Here is a 16,457-nt window from a genome sequence, read left to right on the forward strand (position 1 = left end):
AATCTTTCATATTCAAAGAAAAAAATAATTTCATTTCATTTAAATATGATCTGGGTTTACTCCAGGTTCTACCAACACAGAATAACCTCCGTGGACCCACTTTTGTTGAAACACACCTTGGTGAGATTCTATTAGTTCCCGTGGAGGAAAAGGACAAGGGGCAGCTGTATGCAACTCTGAGCACACAATTGGAAGGAAGAGCTGAGTGCCCTGCTCACTACCGTCCACTGCAAAAGGAACTAGTAGTATTTCTGATTCAGGATGCAAGACAACAGGTGTCCTTGCCATGACATGATTCATTCATTTCAACAAATATACTCTGAGTATCTCCTACGTGCCAGGCCTGGTGATAAGACAGTCTGGGTCTTCAGACCATGGACACTGAGCTGCGTGACTGATCATGCTTCTCACTTATGAAGTTGGAAACCTTAGAAGCAAGTCTTCGGTCCAGTCAGTAGCAACTTCTAGAACTCTGTGGTTTGCATTTCCCAACCCTGCTCTGGCTTCATTTTGTCTAATGTTCTACTTCTAAATTTATGCTGTTTTGTGTCTTAAGCTGTCTTCATCTTATGTTTTCTGGAATAAGACATAAATTTGTATGGCATATACACTTGGCTTCATTTTTGTTCTGATTTTTACAAGTATATTTTGTTCTTAAAATTAGGATATCCAGTTTTCCTAGCACCCCTTATTAAAGACGCTGTCTTTCCTCCAGTGTGTATTTTTGGAATATTTGTTAAATCTCAGATGGCTGCAATTACAAGCACTCATGTTTGGGTGTTCTATTTTGTTCTATGAATCTATGTGTCTATTTTTGCACCAGTACCATGCTGTTTTTCTATTTACTATAGCTCTGCAATATAGCTTGGAATCTGGTATAATAATTCCTCCAGCACTGTTGTTTTGCTCAAGATTGCCTTGGCTACCCTATAAACTTGAATTGTTTGTTTTTTGTTTGTTTTGTATTGTATTTTTTTTTCTATTTCTGTGAAGACTGTCACAGGGACTTTGACTGGGATTGAGTTCAATCTGTAAATGGCTTTTGGTAGGATGGTCATCTTCACAATATTGACTCTCCCAGTCCACGAGCACGGGAGATCGTCTCATCTTCTAATTCAAGGGCTGATGAGCTAGCTCGGAGAGTTAAGGTGCTGGCCACCCAGTCTAACAATCTGACTTCCATCAAGACCTACATGGTGAAAGCTAAGAACCTACTCCTGAAAGTTGTCCTGTGACTGCCACACTCATACGGCACCCAAGTACACACATACATTCACACTCAGAATAAATATTTATTAAAATTAATATTCTCGAAGGCTTAAGAATCAGAATTTCTGCCATTTCTATAAAGCATATTTGACATATAAAATACGAGCTATGCAAAATGCTCTGTTTTACTAACTTTCACTCTAAGTTTTTCCAACCATATTTGTAATTTCTTCATTAAGGGAGGTAGCCAGGAGGGTTTAGAGCATAATTTAAAGCCACTTTAACGCGCATTAACTAGAAGACTTAGTAGGACCATGGCATGGCGGGGGGAGGGGGAGAGAGGGATGAACAAGGTCTCATTAGGTAGTTCAAGCTGGCCTGAGACTTGCAATCCTCCTGCCTCAGCTCTCCAAGGCCTGGAATTATAGGTGTGTGCTGCCACACCTGGCTAAAAGTTCTGATAGTGAAGAAGTGGGAAGAGAAAATGTCATGGGTATAGTACCTAAAAGGATTTAAATACAAATTTAAAAGTAATCTGCTAACTCATGGCACTCTACAGTTTACAGCACAGCACCATCCTGAGAGAACTCCCTCTGAGGGTATGTCAGACACATGGTAGATGCGCAGTAAACAACTGCCAAATAATGTAAACCTACATAGAGATCACATAGAAACATAAGCTACATCTACATTAAATACAATATATCCACATACACAACACAGTTTTAAAACAACCATATTAGGATGTCACAAAATGACACACAATCAAGAAATGCAGTTTATTTTGATTTTTATCAATAAGGATGGTTATATTTTACATTCAAAATGAAATATATTACTGTCCATGTAATCTACTAACCTCCCATATTTTTGTCCATTTTACAATACAGAGATAACATTTTAACAGACATTACAATATATGTCATAACAATAATTATTTTTTAGGATTACAGAAAATATGGCTTATGTCTTACAATATAATACAATGTCTTTATCAGCTGCCTTAAAACTGATTTCAGTGCAAGTTTGAAAATTCTGAAATCTCAGAATCTATAAAGGCCTGCTTTCTATGCTTTCGGTAGTTAATATTTTGTTGTTAAGTAGTTCATCGGTCAATATCCCAGTTCAGACCAGGGCAGCACATCTTAGCCAGGAACCGTGAGACAAACAGGGTTATAGATCTTTATGGTTTCATCCCAGGAGCAGTCAGCCACCTACAAAACACAAGCACAGTCAGGAAAACATGCAGGTTCACAGACTGAAAGCCGCAGTGGATGTCAGCCCCGGTCACTTAGCATGTGGGTCACTACTAGTAATCATTATTTTAAATAAAAAACACAGGGATCTGTTTCCAATTGAAAGTTAGTTCTCTTTTAAAGATATGTTTCGGGGACTGTTTCCAAATGATTGAAGCTGCCTGTGCATCCCCTTCTTCACTAGAGAGCTATATAATTCCTTGCCTCCTGAGACAATGTTCAAAGATGTACTCCTAGCCTGAGAAATGAGACTATTTGCTCAACAGACAGTTTAATGTTTTTCTGACAGCACAGACACTGGGAGAGAGCAATAAGGCATGATGGAACAATATCTATCCAGAAATATCCGAATACATGCCTGAACGTATAAGCTGGTGTGGACAGACGTGACAAAATGTCTCATGTGAGGTTAGTCTGGAACACACTCTAGAAGCCTTCACAGAGCCATGGCATTCCAACCGAAGGCCCAGAGCTGAAGCCAGCGCTTAAAACCTGCTAAAAACAGTCCCTCAAAAAGGGCAAATTGTCAATCATTACTTGGCTAACCTTAAAGTCAGATCTGACACTGTAGGATACAAATATTAATTTACTCCTAGGTACATGTTTTCAAATGTCGGGACTCTCAGGCAAACACCAACTATATCACAAAGAAAAGATTTAAAAAATGAGGTTTTGAATACAAAATATCTATAAATTGTGTTTCTGAATCCCAATCTTCAATTCAATTTCTTACTTAATCATGATTTATAGTAATTAAAAAAAGTCAAGGCCACTGAATTAACAAATGTTCTTAAGACTATACTTGAATAGTAGTAGAAGAAAGATAAAAACTGTAATGATAAGGGATTATATAGTCATTCAAATTAATGCAAATAAGTATGGCATTCCTCTGTCATTTACTAAGTTCTACAAATTGAAACAAATTTATAATAAATATACAGTTTAAAAATTCAGTATTTACTGAGAAGCACAAGCCCCGAGTCTCCATGGTGGTACAGTGGCCTCTTAGGGAACTTCCCATGAGTTATCATCAGTACCAGATGGCTGCTGAGCACTGCTTCCCTCTAACCCTGCAGTCAAAAAAGGGCTGGTTATCTTAGTACTTCACAGCATCCATGTATGGTCAACCTAAACAGCATGTTAAAACTGCTCATAATAAAGGCTGACAAAAAGACAAAGATTTCTAAAGTAAAAACCATTATGGAAGGGTGGGACAGCTAAACCCATTTGAGGCGTGGTATGGAAACTTAATATAGTAGAAGCTTCCTATAATATATACATACATATACACACATACATACACATATACATACATACATGAAGATAATCTAAATGAAACTGCCAAATAATGGGGAAGACAGAGCCTCGACAAGACATCTCTCATGACCAAAATTCCAGTATCAGGAATGGGTAAAGTCTAAATGAGTTCTTATCCCAAGACCTCTCATGGAAACCCCTAACCCTGACTACAGTCAAGGCTATTGATGCTCTCCACAAACTGACAGCAAGGCCTTATTGCTGATGACACCACCTACACAACTCACTGAACATGGAGAAGTCAAGCTGGTGACTACAGAGAGCATTCAGCTTTACATTCTAGCATCTTTGGTACAGGAAGGTACTCTGCATGCTACCAAAAGAGAAATACAAACACCTGTTGGAAGAAGGCTGCTCATTCATTTCCCAGCTGCCCAGACCAGAAATAATGACATAGAAACTATATTATTTGAAATATTGTTTGGCTAACAGCTTAAGCTTATTTCTAGCTAGCTCTATATTCTAAATGATCCCATCTCCAGTAATCTGTGCCACCACGAGGTCGTGGCCTACCATCAAAGTCTCAGTGGGCTCAGGTGGCAGGCTCCAGTGGAGGCATCTGTCTCCTGTGGGCAGCTACATGGCTTCTCACTGACTCTGCCTTCTTTCTCCCAGCATTCAGGTTAGTTTTCCCGCCTACCTCTATTCTGCCCTATTATAGACCAAAGCAACTTCTTTATTCATTAACCAATAAAAGCAACACATATACTTCCCACATCAAACACGATAAAGTTAAACCTTTCAGTCTATAAGAGTGACCTGCCTGCAAGAGATGCTGGTGTAATAACAGCAGAAAACATGTAGGAATAACCAACTATCTGATCTAAGCTGATTTAAGGCCCACTCCATGAGATGGCTCCCCTTACCCACTATGCTTGGGTGGCCAAGGACCTGGGGAAACCAAACTCTACTGTTCTGCTTCAGGGACATAGAAATAAAAAGACTCCTAATGGCATTCTGCTATACTCACAGATCAGTGCCATCGTCAGAGAAGCTTCCTCCTGCAGCACATGGGAACAAATACAGAGACCCACAGCCGACATTATGCAGAGAGTGAGAGATTCAAGAACACTCAGTCCTAAAAGGGATCAAATCCTTCCCCTCAAGGCTCAAGGAATGGCAGAAGAGAAGGAAAGATTGCAAGAGTCAGAGGGGAAGGAGGAGACTGAGGAATCGAGGCCTTCTGGACAGCAGCGTTGGTGTGCACATAAACACACAGAGACTGGGGCAGTGTGCACAGGGCCTGCACAGGTCTGCATCAGATGGGGCCTGAGAGCCGCTCCCACTACCCTAGCCTTGTTCTCAGGTGGGGCCCTGGGAACAGCATCACTTGGGGTTGACACACAGCTTAGAGTCTTCAAACCCAAGTCCTTAACAGATTTCAAACATTAGGAAGAGAAACATGCTGTGAAGACATTCTGGAGTCAAGGATCAATAATTTTAAGATTCTAACTCCTGACCTCAAAACTGTAAATGAAGACCACTCTCCAGCTGTGTGGGAACGTCCTCTGCAGAAATACATAGGTAATATGCAGCTGGGACTGATACCTCAGACACAGAGCACAGTGGGTAACAATTTCCTTAACTGAGTTTTTGGCACTTAAGTAAGACATGTTTTTTTGAGAGAACTTTATTTGTAGAAACTTTTTGTTGTTGACTAAAAGAAACTCAAATTTGGGGATTAGCTCACATCTTTAACGACACCTCTCTGCACTCAGGATGTGGATGCAGGAGATCAGGAGTTCAAGGTCATCCTCAGCTGCCTACTGAGCTCAGGTCCAACTCTCAGGCTACACATAAAACAAAAACAAGCTGTCAAAGTATGTATCTCCTCCCCAACAACTACCAATTTTGTCAGAATTATTTAATAGATACTTAGGGAAGAATTCTCTTCCATCTTTGATGAAAAGGTAGCAGTGGATGTCACCGATGTAATGGCAAACACTATATGCAATATTTTCATTTAAAATCTAAGTTTGATAAGGAAGAGAGTTGTAATCCCAGAGGCAGAATTGTGAATCTGGTGGTGTTCTGGCATAGTACAGCCAGGCTCTGTCTTAAAAAAAAAAAAAAAAAAGATGAAGCATGAACTATCTTTAGAACCACCCCCAGCCCTCCACCAAAGCACTCCTAAAACCCAGGTCTGTGTCTTCCTCCTATTCTGCATAAGCTAAATCCAGAACTCAAAGACATGGGGCAACACTAGCAACTAGTTAAGCTATAGTACCAATTGTTACTAACAATAATTTAAGTTATAACAAGTTAATATTGCTATTTATCTTATCTGAGGTTTATTATATAATACTATTGGACTCTGTTGGGGTCTAACTGGCCTGTGGGGATTTGTATATTAGCCCACAATGCCAAGTAAGATATATAATGAGTTAGCAAACTCCAAACTAACAAAAAGCAAAATCTGCTCTTGAGGAAAGAGCAGCTTCAGACAGGATGAGCACACCGAGAGACTTGCACAGTATGCTTTGTGTCGGCCAGAGACACGGGAACATGCTGGAGAACTGACGAGTTTCTAACAGCATTCGTGGATAGGCATAAACTTTTAAGCTCTGCTCTGGGAGGCAGAAAGCACATGTAGGTGTCTGCTGAGCCGGGGACAGTGGGAAAAGGGAAATGTCTGGTCAGGGGATAAGGAAGACTGAAGGAAGAGCCAAATCTCCAAAACCTCCAGCTCCAAGTCAGCAACTAATTTTCTGATGAAAACCTTAACTTCTGGACATGAGGCCTTCCCTCCCCCCCCTTCTTCTGAATATGCTCCAGGGTTTACCAGGGGCTGGCACACGGCATGTCTCCCTCTGACCCACTTTCCTTACAGGGTAAGTATCTGTGGGCGCTCAAGGGCAAGAGCCTCAGGTTCCAGAGCCTCCACCCAGGCGCCCCAAGTGGAAATGTATTCTTTACCTCACCCCTTAGCGCTTGTGGATTTCTGTTAACTTAAGCCCCACATACAGAAGAACTCGGAACTGACATGACAACATTAGAGGTAAAATGATGATCTGTCAAAATGCTCCTTTTTTGTACTTACTGTAAAATTTGAAGAAAATTAATCCATTTCCATTCTTTTCAAAACCTGCAACCTCCCAAGGTAGTGAAAATAATTTAAAGGATTTATGATCTATGCCATGTAAGTTCCACCGTAATGATCTCATTTTCACTTTTATGCATTAAAGCAGGCATTTCTAATTTTAAAAATGTTTCTATAGAAGTAAGAAATACCCACTATTGTACTAAATGGTCAATTTCTTTAGAACATCAAATGAAACATTATTGAAAAACTGAATGGAAATTAATTGTTCATCAATACTAGCTAAATATGGCAATGGCATACACATTACAACACCACTAGTGATAGAATGCTTAAGATCAATGATATTGATAAATATTTCAGCACTTCCTGTGTGCTAATGAGGAAACATGCTACACAGACCCAAAGTGAAACAGATGTGTTCAATAAAGAGTTCATGACAGGGGGCTGGAGAAATGGCTCAGAGGTTAAGAGCATTGCCTGCTCTTTCAAAGGTCCTGAGTTCAATTCCCGGCAACCACATGGTGGCTTACAACCATCTGTAATGGGGTCTGGTGCCCTCTTCTGGCCTGCAGGCATACACACAGACAGAATTTTGTATACATAACAAATAAATATTTAAAAAAAAAAGAGTTCATGACAAAGACTCATCTTTAGTAGATCAAATAACATATCAGAGAGCAGGGCTAGCAATAGCTCCTCACTTAACAGCACAAACTATTCTTTCAGAGGGTTAGAGCAGCATCACTGAGCAGCTCACCACCATCTGAAACTGTGGTCTCAAGTGATCAGACACCCTCTTCTGGTCTCGGTGGGCACCACGCACACATGTGGTACACAAATATACAAATATCCATACACATAAAATAACAAAATACATAAATAAAATAATAATTAAAGCCGGAGGATACATGTAATACTAAGAGTGCTATGGATTCAGCTTGTAGAGAATGAAACTGCACTGGAAATGGCGGACTGCAAACATGAGCATTAGGAGGTGAATTTATATCTTTGATTTTATTAATTATTAAAATACACATGCCAATGACACAGCAATTAATCTCAGATAAGGTCATGTGGCCATTCATGTAATAGAGAATCACCACGGATTCATCAAGAGATTTATTTTACTGACAACTTTTCCATTTCCTATTTATCACTATAATATTTTCTCTCAATTTTGTAGGCAATTGCTTTTGCCCTTGGGAAACTTGCTCAATCTACTGTAATTATCTACATGACATATGGCCTCCTTAGCAAGAATAAAGAGAACTAACAGAAAGATGTAGAAAAAGGGTTTTGGAAAAAAAATCACTAATAGTCAACTTCACATTTTGAAAAGGCAGCTCAGTCACTGTTACCGTGGCTGTCAATTTGATGGGATCTAGAATCAATTCATTCATTCACCCACTCATTCACACAGCACACAAATATCTAGTACTTCACATTGTTCTGTTATATAGGTTCTAACATCAAAACATTTAGTTTACACTCAAAATATGTTTTAAAATTTAAAACAATTATTTCTAAATTAAAAAATAAAGGAGGGAAAATAGAGGAGAGAACAGCACCAGCCTCCACGGTGACAGGCAGAAATACATGGTTACAGGCAAAGCTGGAGGACAGTGAGGGAATTTAGGAAGAACAAACAGTAAAATACAATTGGTCTGTAACATGGCTGCATAGGAAAGTAAGAACCAAAATTAGAAAGGAAGACAGTTTATAACACATCTAGGAGATAAACATTAAAAGTTCAGATTCTGCTCTAAAGATTTCCATTAAAGGTTTCTAGGCAAAGATGACGTAATGACAACTTTAACTTGTGGGTCTACAAATCAAGGCTGGCCTATAATCTACCATTAGCACTGTACAGAGCCAAAACACTCCCAACAGTACAGAAAGCTAGCAGTGATCCCATTGGTCCCTCTGAGTCAAGTGATAGGGTTTGCATGCTCTAGTATCCTTCATGCTTGAGAGACACTGGTAAAGTAAAATCATAGATGTGATGGCAAGCTGAATTAGGGGATACAAAGAAACAAGCAAATTCAGATGACTTTCGGGTTTCTAGATAGGCTCCAATGTTCAATCATAGACCAGGTCAGGAATTCTGGAACAAATGCAAGACACACAGATTACACAGTGAAGGTAATTGGAGAAATGAGTCAAATAACTAGCACAGGATTAAATGATAGCCCCAAGCTGAAGCTATCCCTTGAGAGAAAATCATAACTTAGAAGTCATAATTTAAGAGAAAAAATGGGACTATTGGAGAACAGCTGTTTCTGGAAGCAAGTAAGAAAGAAACTGGTATACATATAAAGACATAACGGCCAGTGGTGGCACACGCCTTTAATTCCAGCACTTGGGAGGCAGAAGCAGACAGATCTCTGGGTTTCCAAATCAGCCTGTTCTACAGGTGAATTCCAGGACAACTAGACAACTAGAGCTACACACACACACACACACACACACACACACACACACACACAGAGAGAGAGAGAGAGAGAGAGAGAGAGAGAGAGAGAGAAACGTTGTCCTGAAAAAAAAAATAAGAAAGCAAGAAGATTATTTGTTAGCTTTTAAATAACAGATGGGAAAGATGGGGAAGGGTGTCTGCAACTGATGGAAGACTAGGTAAGGTGGTAGGCTGGAAGCTGTCTGAAGAGGCAGGCTAATGAAAATTAGACTACTAGAAAAGTAGAAAAGAACAAGAGCATCCGACATCACAAGAGGAGTGACAGAAGAGCTGAAAGGTGTGAGAAGCTGAACGAACCCAGCAAAAAGCAGTACAGGGCTGCTGGTGCCTAGCTCCCTGGTTGGGGGGGGGGAGGTTAAGATTAGTTGGTGTACTGTACTGCTTTCTGTTACTGTAATAAGACACTGAGCAAAAACAACCTTGGAGAGGAAAGAGTTTATTTTAGCTATGGCTTGTAGTCCAGCATGAAGGGGATTCAGGGCAGGAACTGAGGCAGGGACCTGATGGAAGGAACTGAAGTAGAAACCACAAAGAATTGCTGCTTGCTGGCTGCGCTCTGTGGCTTACACAGCCTGCTTTCTTCTATCAGCCAGAACCACCTGACTAGAGATGGCACTGCCCACAGTGGGCTGGGGCCTATCACATCAATCAATAATAAAAAAGATGCCCTACAAGCAATATGACTGAGGCAATTTCTCAGCAGTAATTGCCTGAATTTCACCATGAGAAAATTTAATAAAATTATATTAAAATGAACTAATAACGTTCATGTTAAAATATCCTGATGAGACAAGGGAGCAGCCACTGAGGGAGCAAGTCAGAGACAGAGACCTCTATGGGACAGGGCCCAAGCCAGGGAACTCCGTGGGAGCAAGTCCAAGCCAGGGACATCTGTGGCAACAGGCCTGAGCTAGCAACCACCGCAGGAGCAGGTGCAAGGGAGCCACTGCTGAGGGAGCAGGCCTGAGCCTGAGACCCCTGCAGGACCAGGCATGAATCAGCGACCTACAAGGGAGCAGACGCGACCCAACAACCTCCACTGGGACAGGCCTAAGCCAGCAAACTCAGCCAGTGACTTCTGCCAGAACAGGCCTAATGCAAGGACTTCCACAGGAGCTGGCCTGAGGCTGCTGCAACCTCCATGGAGCAGGTACAAGGGAGCAACCACCAAGGGATCAAGCCCAAGCCAGAAACTTCTGCAGGAATGGGCCCAAGTCAGGGACATCTGTGGGAACACACCTGAGCCAGCAACCTCTTCCTGAGCAGGCCTAAGGCAACGACCTCAGCAGGAACAGCCCTGATGGAGGAAGGTCATTGGCTAATAAAGGAACTGCCTTGGCCCATTTTATTGGTTAGAGGATAGGTGGGAGGAGTAAACAGAACAAAATGCTGGGAGGAAGAGGAAGTGAGCTCAGAGACGCGACAGCTCTCCTCTCAGGAGCAGACGCCTGAGAGAGATGCCATGCCCCGCTCCCGGGATGAAGCTCTGACCCAGGATGGACATAGGCTAGAATCTTCCTGGTAAGCGTACCTTGGGGTGCCATACACAGATGATTAGAAATGGGCTAAATTAATATGTGAGAATTAGCCTAGAAGAGAATGGGCCAAGCAGTGATTAAAAGAATACAGTTTCCGTGTAATTATTTTGGGGCATAAGCTAGCCGGGCAGGCGGCTGGGGTGTTGGGGACGCAGCCCCGCCGCCACCCTTATTACTTCATATGGCGCCCAACGTGGGGCACGAACCCACGACCCTGAGATTAAGAGTCTCATGCTCTACCGACTGAGCTAGCCGGGCAGGCGGCTGGGGTGTTGGGGACGCAGCCCCGCTGCCAGCCTTATTACTTCACAGCCCCAAGCAAGCAACCTTTTTGGGAGCAGGTCAGAATGACCCCAGAGATTGCAGAGAAAGCTCAGCAGCACTGAGTGACCTCTGGAAACACCAAGTGACTTCTAGGGTGCCTGGAACCTTGGCCCTAACCGCACCATGAGGGTCGACCATCTGAGTCCTAGACTCAGAGCCACCTGGAAGACTGATCCCCAGACACACGGCCCCAACTACACCAATCAGAGGAAAATATGGGTAGACACGGTGAGAACACACTCAACACCACAAAGAGCAACACCACACCAATAAAAACTAAATCAGGAAGACTTAAACACTCCGATATAGATGAAACAAGAAACAACAAAAAAAAAGAACCTAAAACATAACTTTAGAAGAATGTCTGAGGCCCTTAAAGAAGAAATGACAAATTCCTTCAAAGAAATGGAGGAAAAGACAAATAAAAAATTGGAAGAAATCAACAAAGGCCTTAAAGAAAACCAAGAAAAAGCAATCAAACAGATAAAAGAATCTATTCAAGACCTGAGAATGGAAATAAAGACAATAAAGAAAACACAAACTGAGAAAATTATAGAAATGGAAATTATGAGAAAACAATCAGGAACCACAAATACAAGCATAAATAGCAGAATACAAGAGATTGAAGAGATAATCTCAAGCACTGAAGATTCAATAGAGGAAAATAGACTCATCAGTCAAAGAAACATTAAATCTAAAAAAAGCTTCACACAAAATATCCAGGAAATATGGGACACCATAAAAAAACCAAACCTAAGTGATGGAGGAAGGTCATTGGTTAAAAAATAAAGAAACTGCTTGGCTGGCCCTCATAGGTTAAAACATAGGTGGGAGGAGTAAACAGAACAGAATGCTGGGAGGAAGAAGAAGTGAGCTCAGAGGCCATGCTCCCCTCTCCTGGGCAGACGCCAAGAAGCAAGCTGCCAGGTCAGACATGCTAAATCTTTCCCGGTAAGACTGATGCTACTCAGGTTATTAGAGATGGGTTGATCGGGATGTGAGAATTAGCCTATAAGGGCTAGAGTTAATGGGCCAAGCAGTGTTTAAAAGAATACAGTTTGTGTGTTGTTATTTCGGGTAAAGCTAGCCGGTGGCAGGAGCTGGGTGGCGGAATGCAACCCGTAGCTCCCTTCAACACCTAAGAATAATAGGTATAGAAGAAAAAGTCCAACTCAAAAGCACAGAAAATATATTAAACAAAATCATAGAAGAAAACTTCCCCAACCTAAAGAAAGATATCTATATGAAGCTTACAGAACACCAAATAGACTGGATCAAAAAAAAAAGTTCCCTCACCACATAATAATCAAAACACTAATCATAGAGAATAAAGAAAGAATATTAAGAGCTGCAAAGGAAAAAGGCCAAGTAACTTATAAAGGCAGACCTATCAGAATTTTACATGACTTCTCAATGGAAACAAAGAAAGCCAGAAGGTCCTGGTCAAGAGTTATACAGACATTAAGAGGTCATGGATACCAGCCTTGACTACTATACCCAGCAAAACTTTCAATCACCATAGACAGACAAAACAAGATATTCCATGACGGAATCGGATTTAACCAATACCTAGCCACAAACCCAGCCCTACACAAAGTACTAGAAGGAAAAACCATGGAAGTTGGCTTCATCCACAAAATCACAGACAATAGATGATCTCACAGCAGCAAATCCCAAAGAAGGGGAAAACACACACTGTATCATCACCAACACAATGAAAGCAGTGTTAAGAGAAAAGTTCATAGCATTAAATGCCTACATAAAGAAACTGAAAAAATTGCAGACGTGTATGACAAACTTTAAATCTTTGAAAAAAAGAAACTGAAGAAGACACTAGAAAATGGAAAGAGCTCCCATGCTCTTGGGTAAGTCAGAATTAACATAGTAAAAATGGCAATCTTACCAAAAGCAACCTACCTACAAATTCAATGCAATGCCCATCAAAATCCCAGCAAAATTCTTCCCAGACCTTGAAAGAACAATACTCCAATTCATATGGAAAATAAACCCCAGATACCCAAAACAATCCTGTACAATCAAGGAACTTCTGTGGCATCACAATCCCTGACTTCAAATTCTACTACAGAGCAACAGTACTGAAAACAGCCTGGTATTGGCATAAAAACATACAGGAGAACCAATGGAACTGAATCAAAAACTCAGATACCAATCCACACACTTACGAACAACAAAGAAGCAAAAATTATAAAATGGAAAAAAGAAAGCATATTCAACAAATAGTGCTGGCATAATTGGATATCAACATGTAGAAGAATGAAAATAGATCCACATCTATTGCCATGCACAAGACTCAAGTCCAAATAATGACATCTTGATATTTGTGGGCTAATGGGTGGATCTAGAAAACATCATATTGAGTGAGGTAACCCAGACACAGAAAGACAAATATAATATGTACTCACTCATAAGTGGCTTTTAAACATAAAGAAAACCAGCCTACAATTCACAACCCCAGAGAACCTAGACAATAAAGAGGACCCTAAGAGAGACATACATGGATCTAATCTACATGGGATGTAGAAAAAGACAAGATCTCCAAAGTAAATTGGGAGTATGGGGTCCATGGGAGAGGGTAGGAGGGGAGAGAAGAGAAAGGGAGGGGAGGGGAGAAAAATATATAGCTCAATAAAAACAATAAAAAAAATCCTGATGAGAGGAAGAACAGTGGAAGGAATGTGTAAAGATCCTAATCTGCACCTGGCTTATACTCTGTGAAAGCATCACTGAGCATTCAAAAGACCAGCAGAGATGCTGCAGAGCACAAAGGCCGGAGTTCTAAAGATAAATTAGTACAGAAAGGGAACTTCAGTTATGTAAGAGGGTATGTTACAGGCCAAGTGTCCCAGACTGAACAACAGACAAGGGCTCTCCCATTCCGACATAATGAGGATAAAGGAAGAAAGAGGAAATGCAAGGACTGTGTGAATCATGATCAGACAGAAAAAAAAATCAAAGAAAAAGTGTCTTAAGTGACAGTAACTAAGCTAGTTAACAAGCGAAGACAGAGTATTTCCCAGCAATTGTCCTGAAAGAGCACCCTAGACATTTATTTGTCAGGCTTGAAGCCTTTAAAGAGAAGATCTTACACTCTGTCGAGAAGAAAGGTGGTGTAAGAACACCTTTGGACCTATTTTTTTCAGATCTTTAAGAATGGAGACACTAAAAAGAACAAGGATTATAAATATGACTCACACGATCCTGAGAGAACAATCAGCAAGGTGCCATCATTGCTAGATCACAAGACATTGAGTATTGAGTAGCTCTGGAAAGACACTAAGAGGTGAGAGGCACTTTCTAACAGAATAAAATATGAACAAAGGGTAAAATTGTACTGATTTGCAATCAATGAATTCAAGAAGGTAATTAAGAGACATCAAAACTCTCAACAATGGTGAACATGGCAAACTTTCTATAACTACAAATTCTTTGCAGCCCCTCACAGCTGGAGTGCACAGAGTGGTATGTGACTGTCAAGGCTAGTCCCAAGATGCCTTGCAGCTTTTGTAATTTCTTGGAAGCACACTATGGCTAAATGAAACTGGGCTTCTCCAAAGGACTCATGGCCCATATGGCAACTGGCACTGCCAGACAGAAGTGAATAAGGTCACCACAGGTCACCCTGCTCTTTCTAAGCTGCCAGCTGTCAGGAATCATATGAGGGCCCCAGGTGAGACCAACACAAGAACTGATGGGCCCAAATGGCTGACTCAAACCTGTGAGCAAACAGAACAATTGTTGTAAGCCATTAACTGTAGAGTGGTTTAACCAGCAAGAGAAATGTTAAAATGAGGGGGGTGGTGAGGGAGGGAGAGAGAGAAACAGGCACTTCTGTTTCTAGGGTCTCATGTCTGGCACATCTGAACTGTGGGTTACAAGTTAAAGATCCTGCTTCTCCACTCCTAGCTGCTCTCAACAGGAACTATACTTCCTTAATATAAATGGAATTTGGTTAATCAAAGGTTATTGACACATGTCAATTGCCAGGCTACAGAGAATAGGTGGCTTTGCAATAAAATCTTATTGTTGTCGTTGATTAATAAACCTCCTATCACTTTTAATAACCTGGTCTATGAGAGCTCTTTTCAGGCAGACGTGAGGAGCCACCACAACCAAGGACACAGAGGAGCTGCAGGTGACACCACGTTCCTGGCCTGGGTCTCACAGAGAACAGGAAGTAAAACTAGGTAACAATGGATATTCAATGTACATTTGTATCTGATCCTTTGGTATTGCCTCGTTTCAATGGTATATTACAGCCTTTTCAAAATTAGAATAGCAAGTAACTGCAATTATCTTTATTTCTGTCTTTTCAAGACAGGGTTTCTCTGTGTAGCCCTGCCTGTCCTGGAACTCGCTTTGTAGACCAGGCTGGCCTTGAGCTCACAGAGACCCACCTGCCTCTGCCTCCCAAGAGCTGGGATTAAAGGCGTGTGCCACCACCACCCAGCACAATTACCGTCTTTAAAAATATTAATAATAATGTTTCTCAGAAAAGGAGCTGGGTCATTAAAGGAGTATTATATTTACACTAAAGACAGTTACATTCCATTTTCTTTCTTTCTTTTTTTTTTTTTTTTTTTTGATTTTTCGAGACAGGGTTTCTCTGTAGCTTTTTTTTGGTTCCTGTCCTGGAACTAGCTCTTGTAGACCAGGCTGGCCTCAAACTCACAGAGATCCACCTGCCTCTGCCTCCCGAGTGCTGGGATTAAAGGCATGCGCCACCACCGCCCGGCTTTCTTTCTTTTTTTTTTTTTTTGATAGGTTATTAAGTCAGTTTAAAACAATTATTTTAGTGGTAACTTAAATGTCTGAAAGTGTCTCGGGACTATTTTAAATTTAGAATCCTATCATTAAGTTCCTAAAATAAAATAAGGCTATGTGCTTACTTCAAGTTGGGTGTACAGTGGTGAAAAGGGGGATTTTCTTTTTAACTTTAAAATTCAATACAAAAGCCAAACTCTTCCACCAGCCTCGAGCCCCACCCATCGCGGTTTCTTGCCTACACCATTTCAGCCTATGCTCGATGCCCCTCAATCCTCAGCATGTGATGGCGTCCTGACCTGACCTTACAATTCCTCACGCTCAAACAATAGGATTTCTAATGAACTCTCAAGCTCTCAAGAGGACAGAAGAGGAAAAATACAAAGTTTATTAAGTAAAACAGAACTTCTCTTCTGCTTTCTTCTCCATCCGAAGCCTCTCATTGGGCCTGGAGTGTGGGGATGGGTGAGAGTCCACAGAGAACCCATCCGCCAGTTGTCTGATCTCTTAGTGCT

The 16,457-nt window shown here is 41.1% G+C and overlaps 1 protein-coding gene across 1 annotated transcript in view; it reads right to left on the reverse strand.

Annotated features, from left to right (window-relative positions):
• Positions 1-1,974: 1,974 nt before the first annotated feature.
• Positions 1,975-16,457, reverse strand: part of Pex7 (peroxisomal biogenesis factor 7) — a 62,730-nt gene continuing 48,247 nt past the window's right edge. The window contains exon 10 of the mRNA XM_041654940.1: positions 1,975-2,423. Coding sequence (XP_041510874.1) covers positions 2,355-2,423 — 69 coding nt within the window. The 3' untranslated portion in view covers positions 1,975-2,354. The remainder of the gene's footprint in view (positions 2,424-16,457) is intronic.

Source organism: Microtus oregoni, unplaced genomic scaffold (assembly GCF_018167655.1).
Source record: "Microtus oregoni isolate MIOR12 unplaced genomic scaffold, Mior012 000006F_ref0000085, whole genome shotgun sequence".
Taxonomy (NCBI): Eukaryota; Metazoa; Chordata; class Mammalia; order Rodentia; family Cricetidae; genus Microtus; species Microtus oregoni.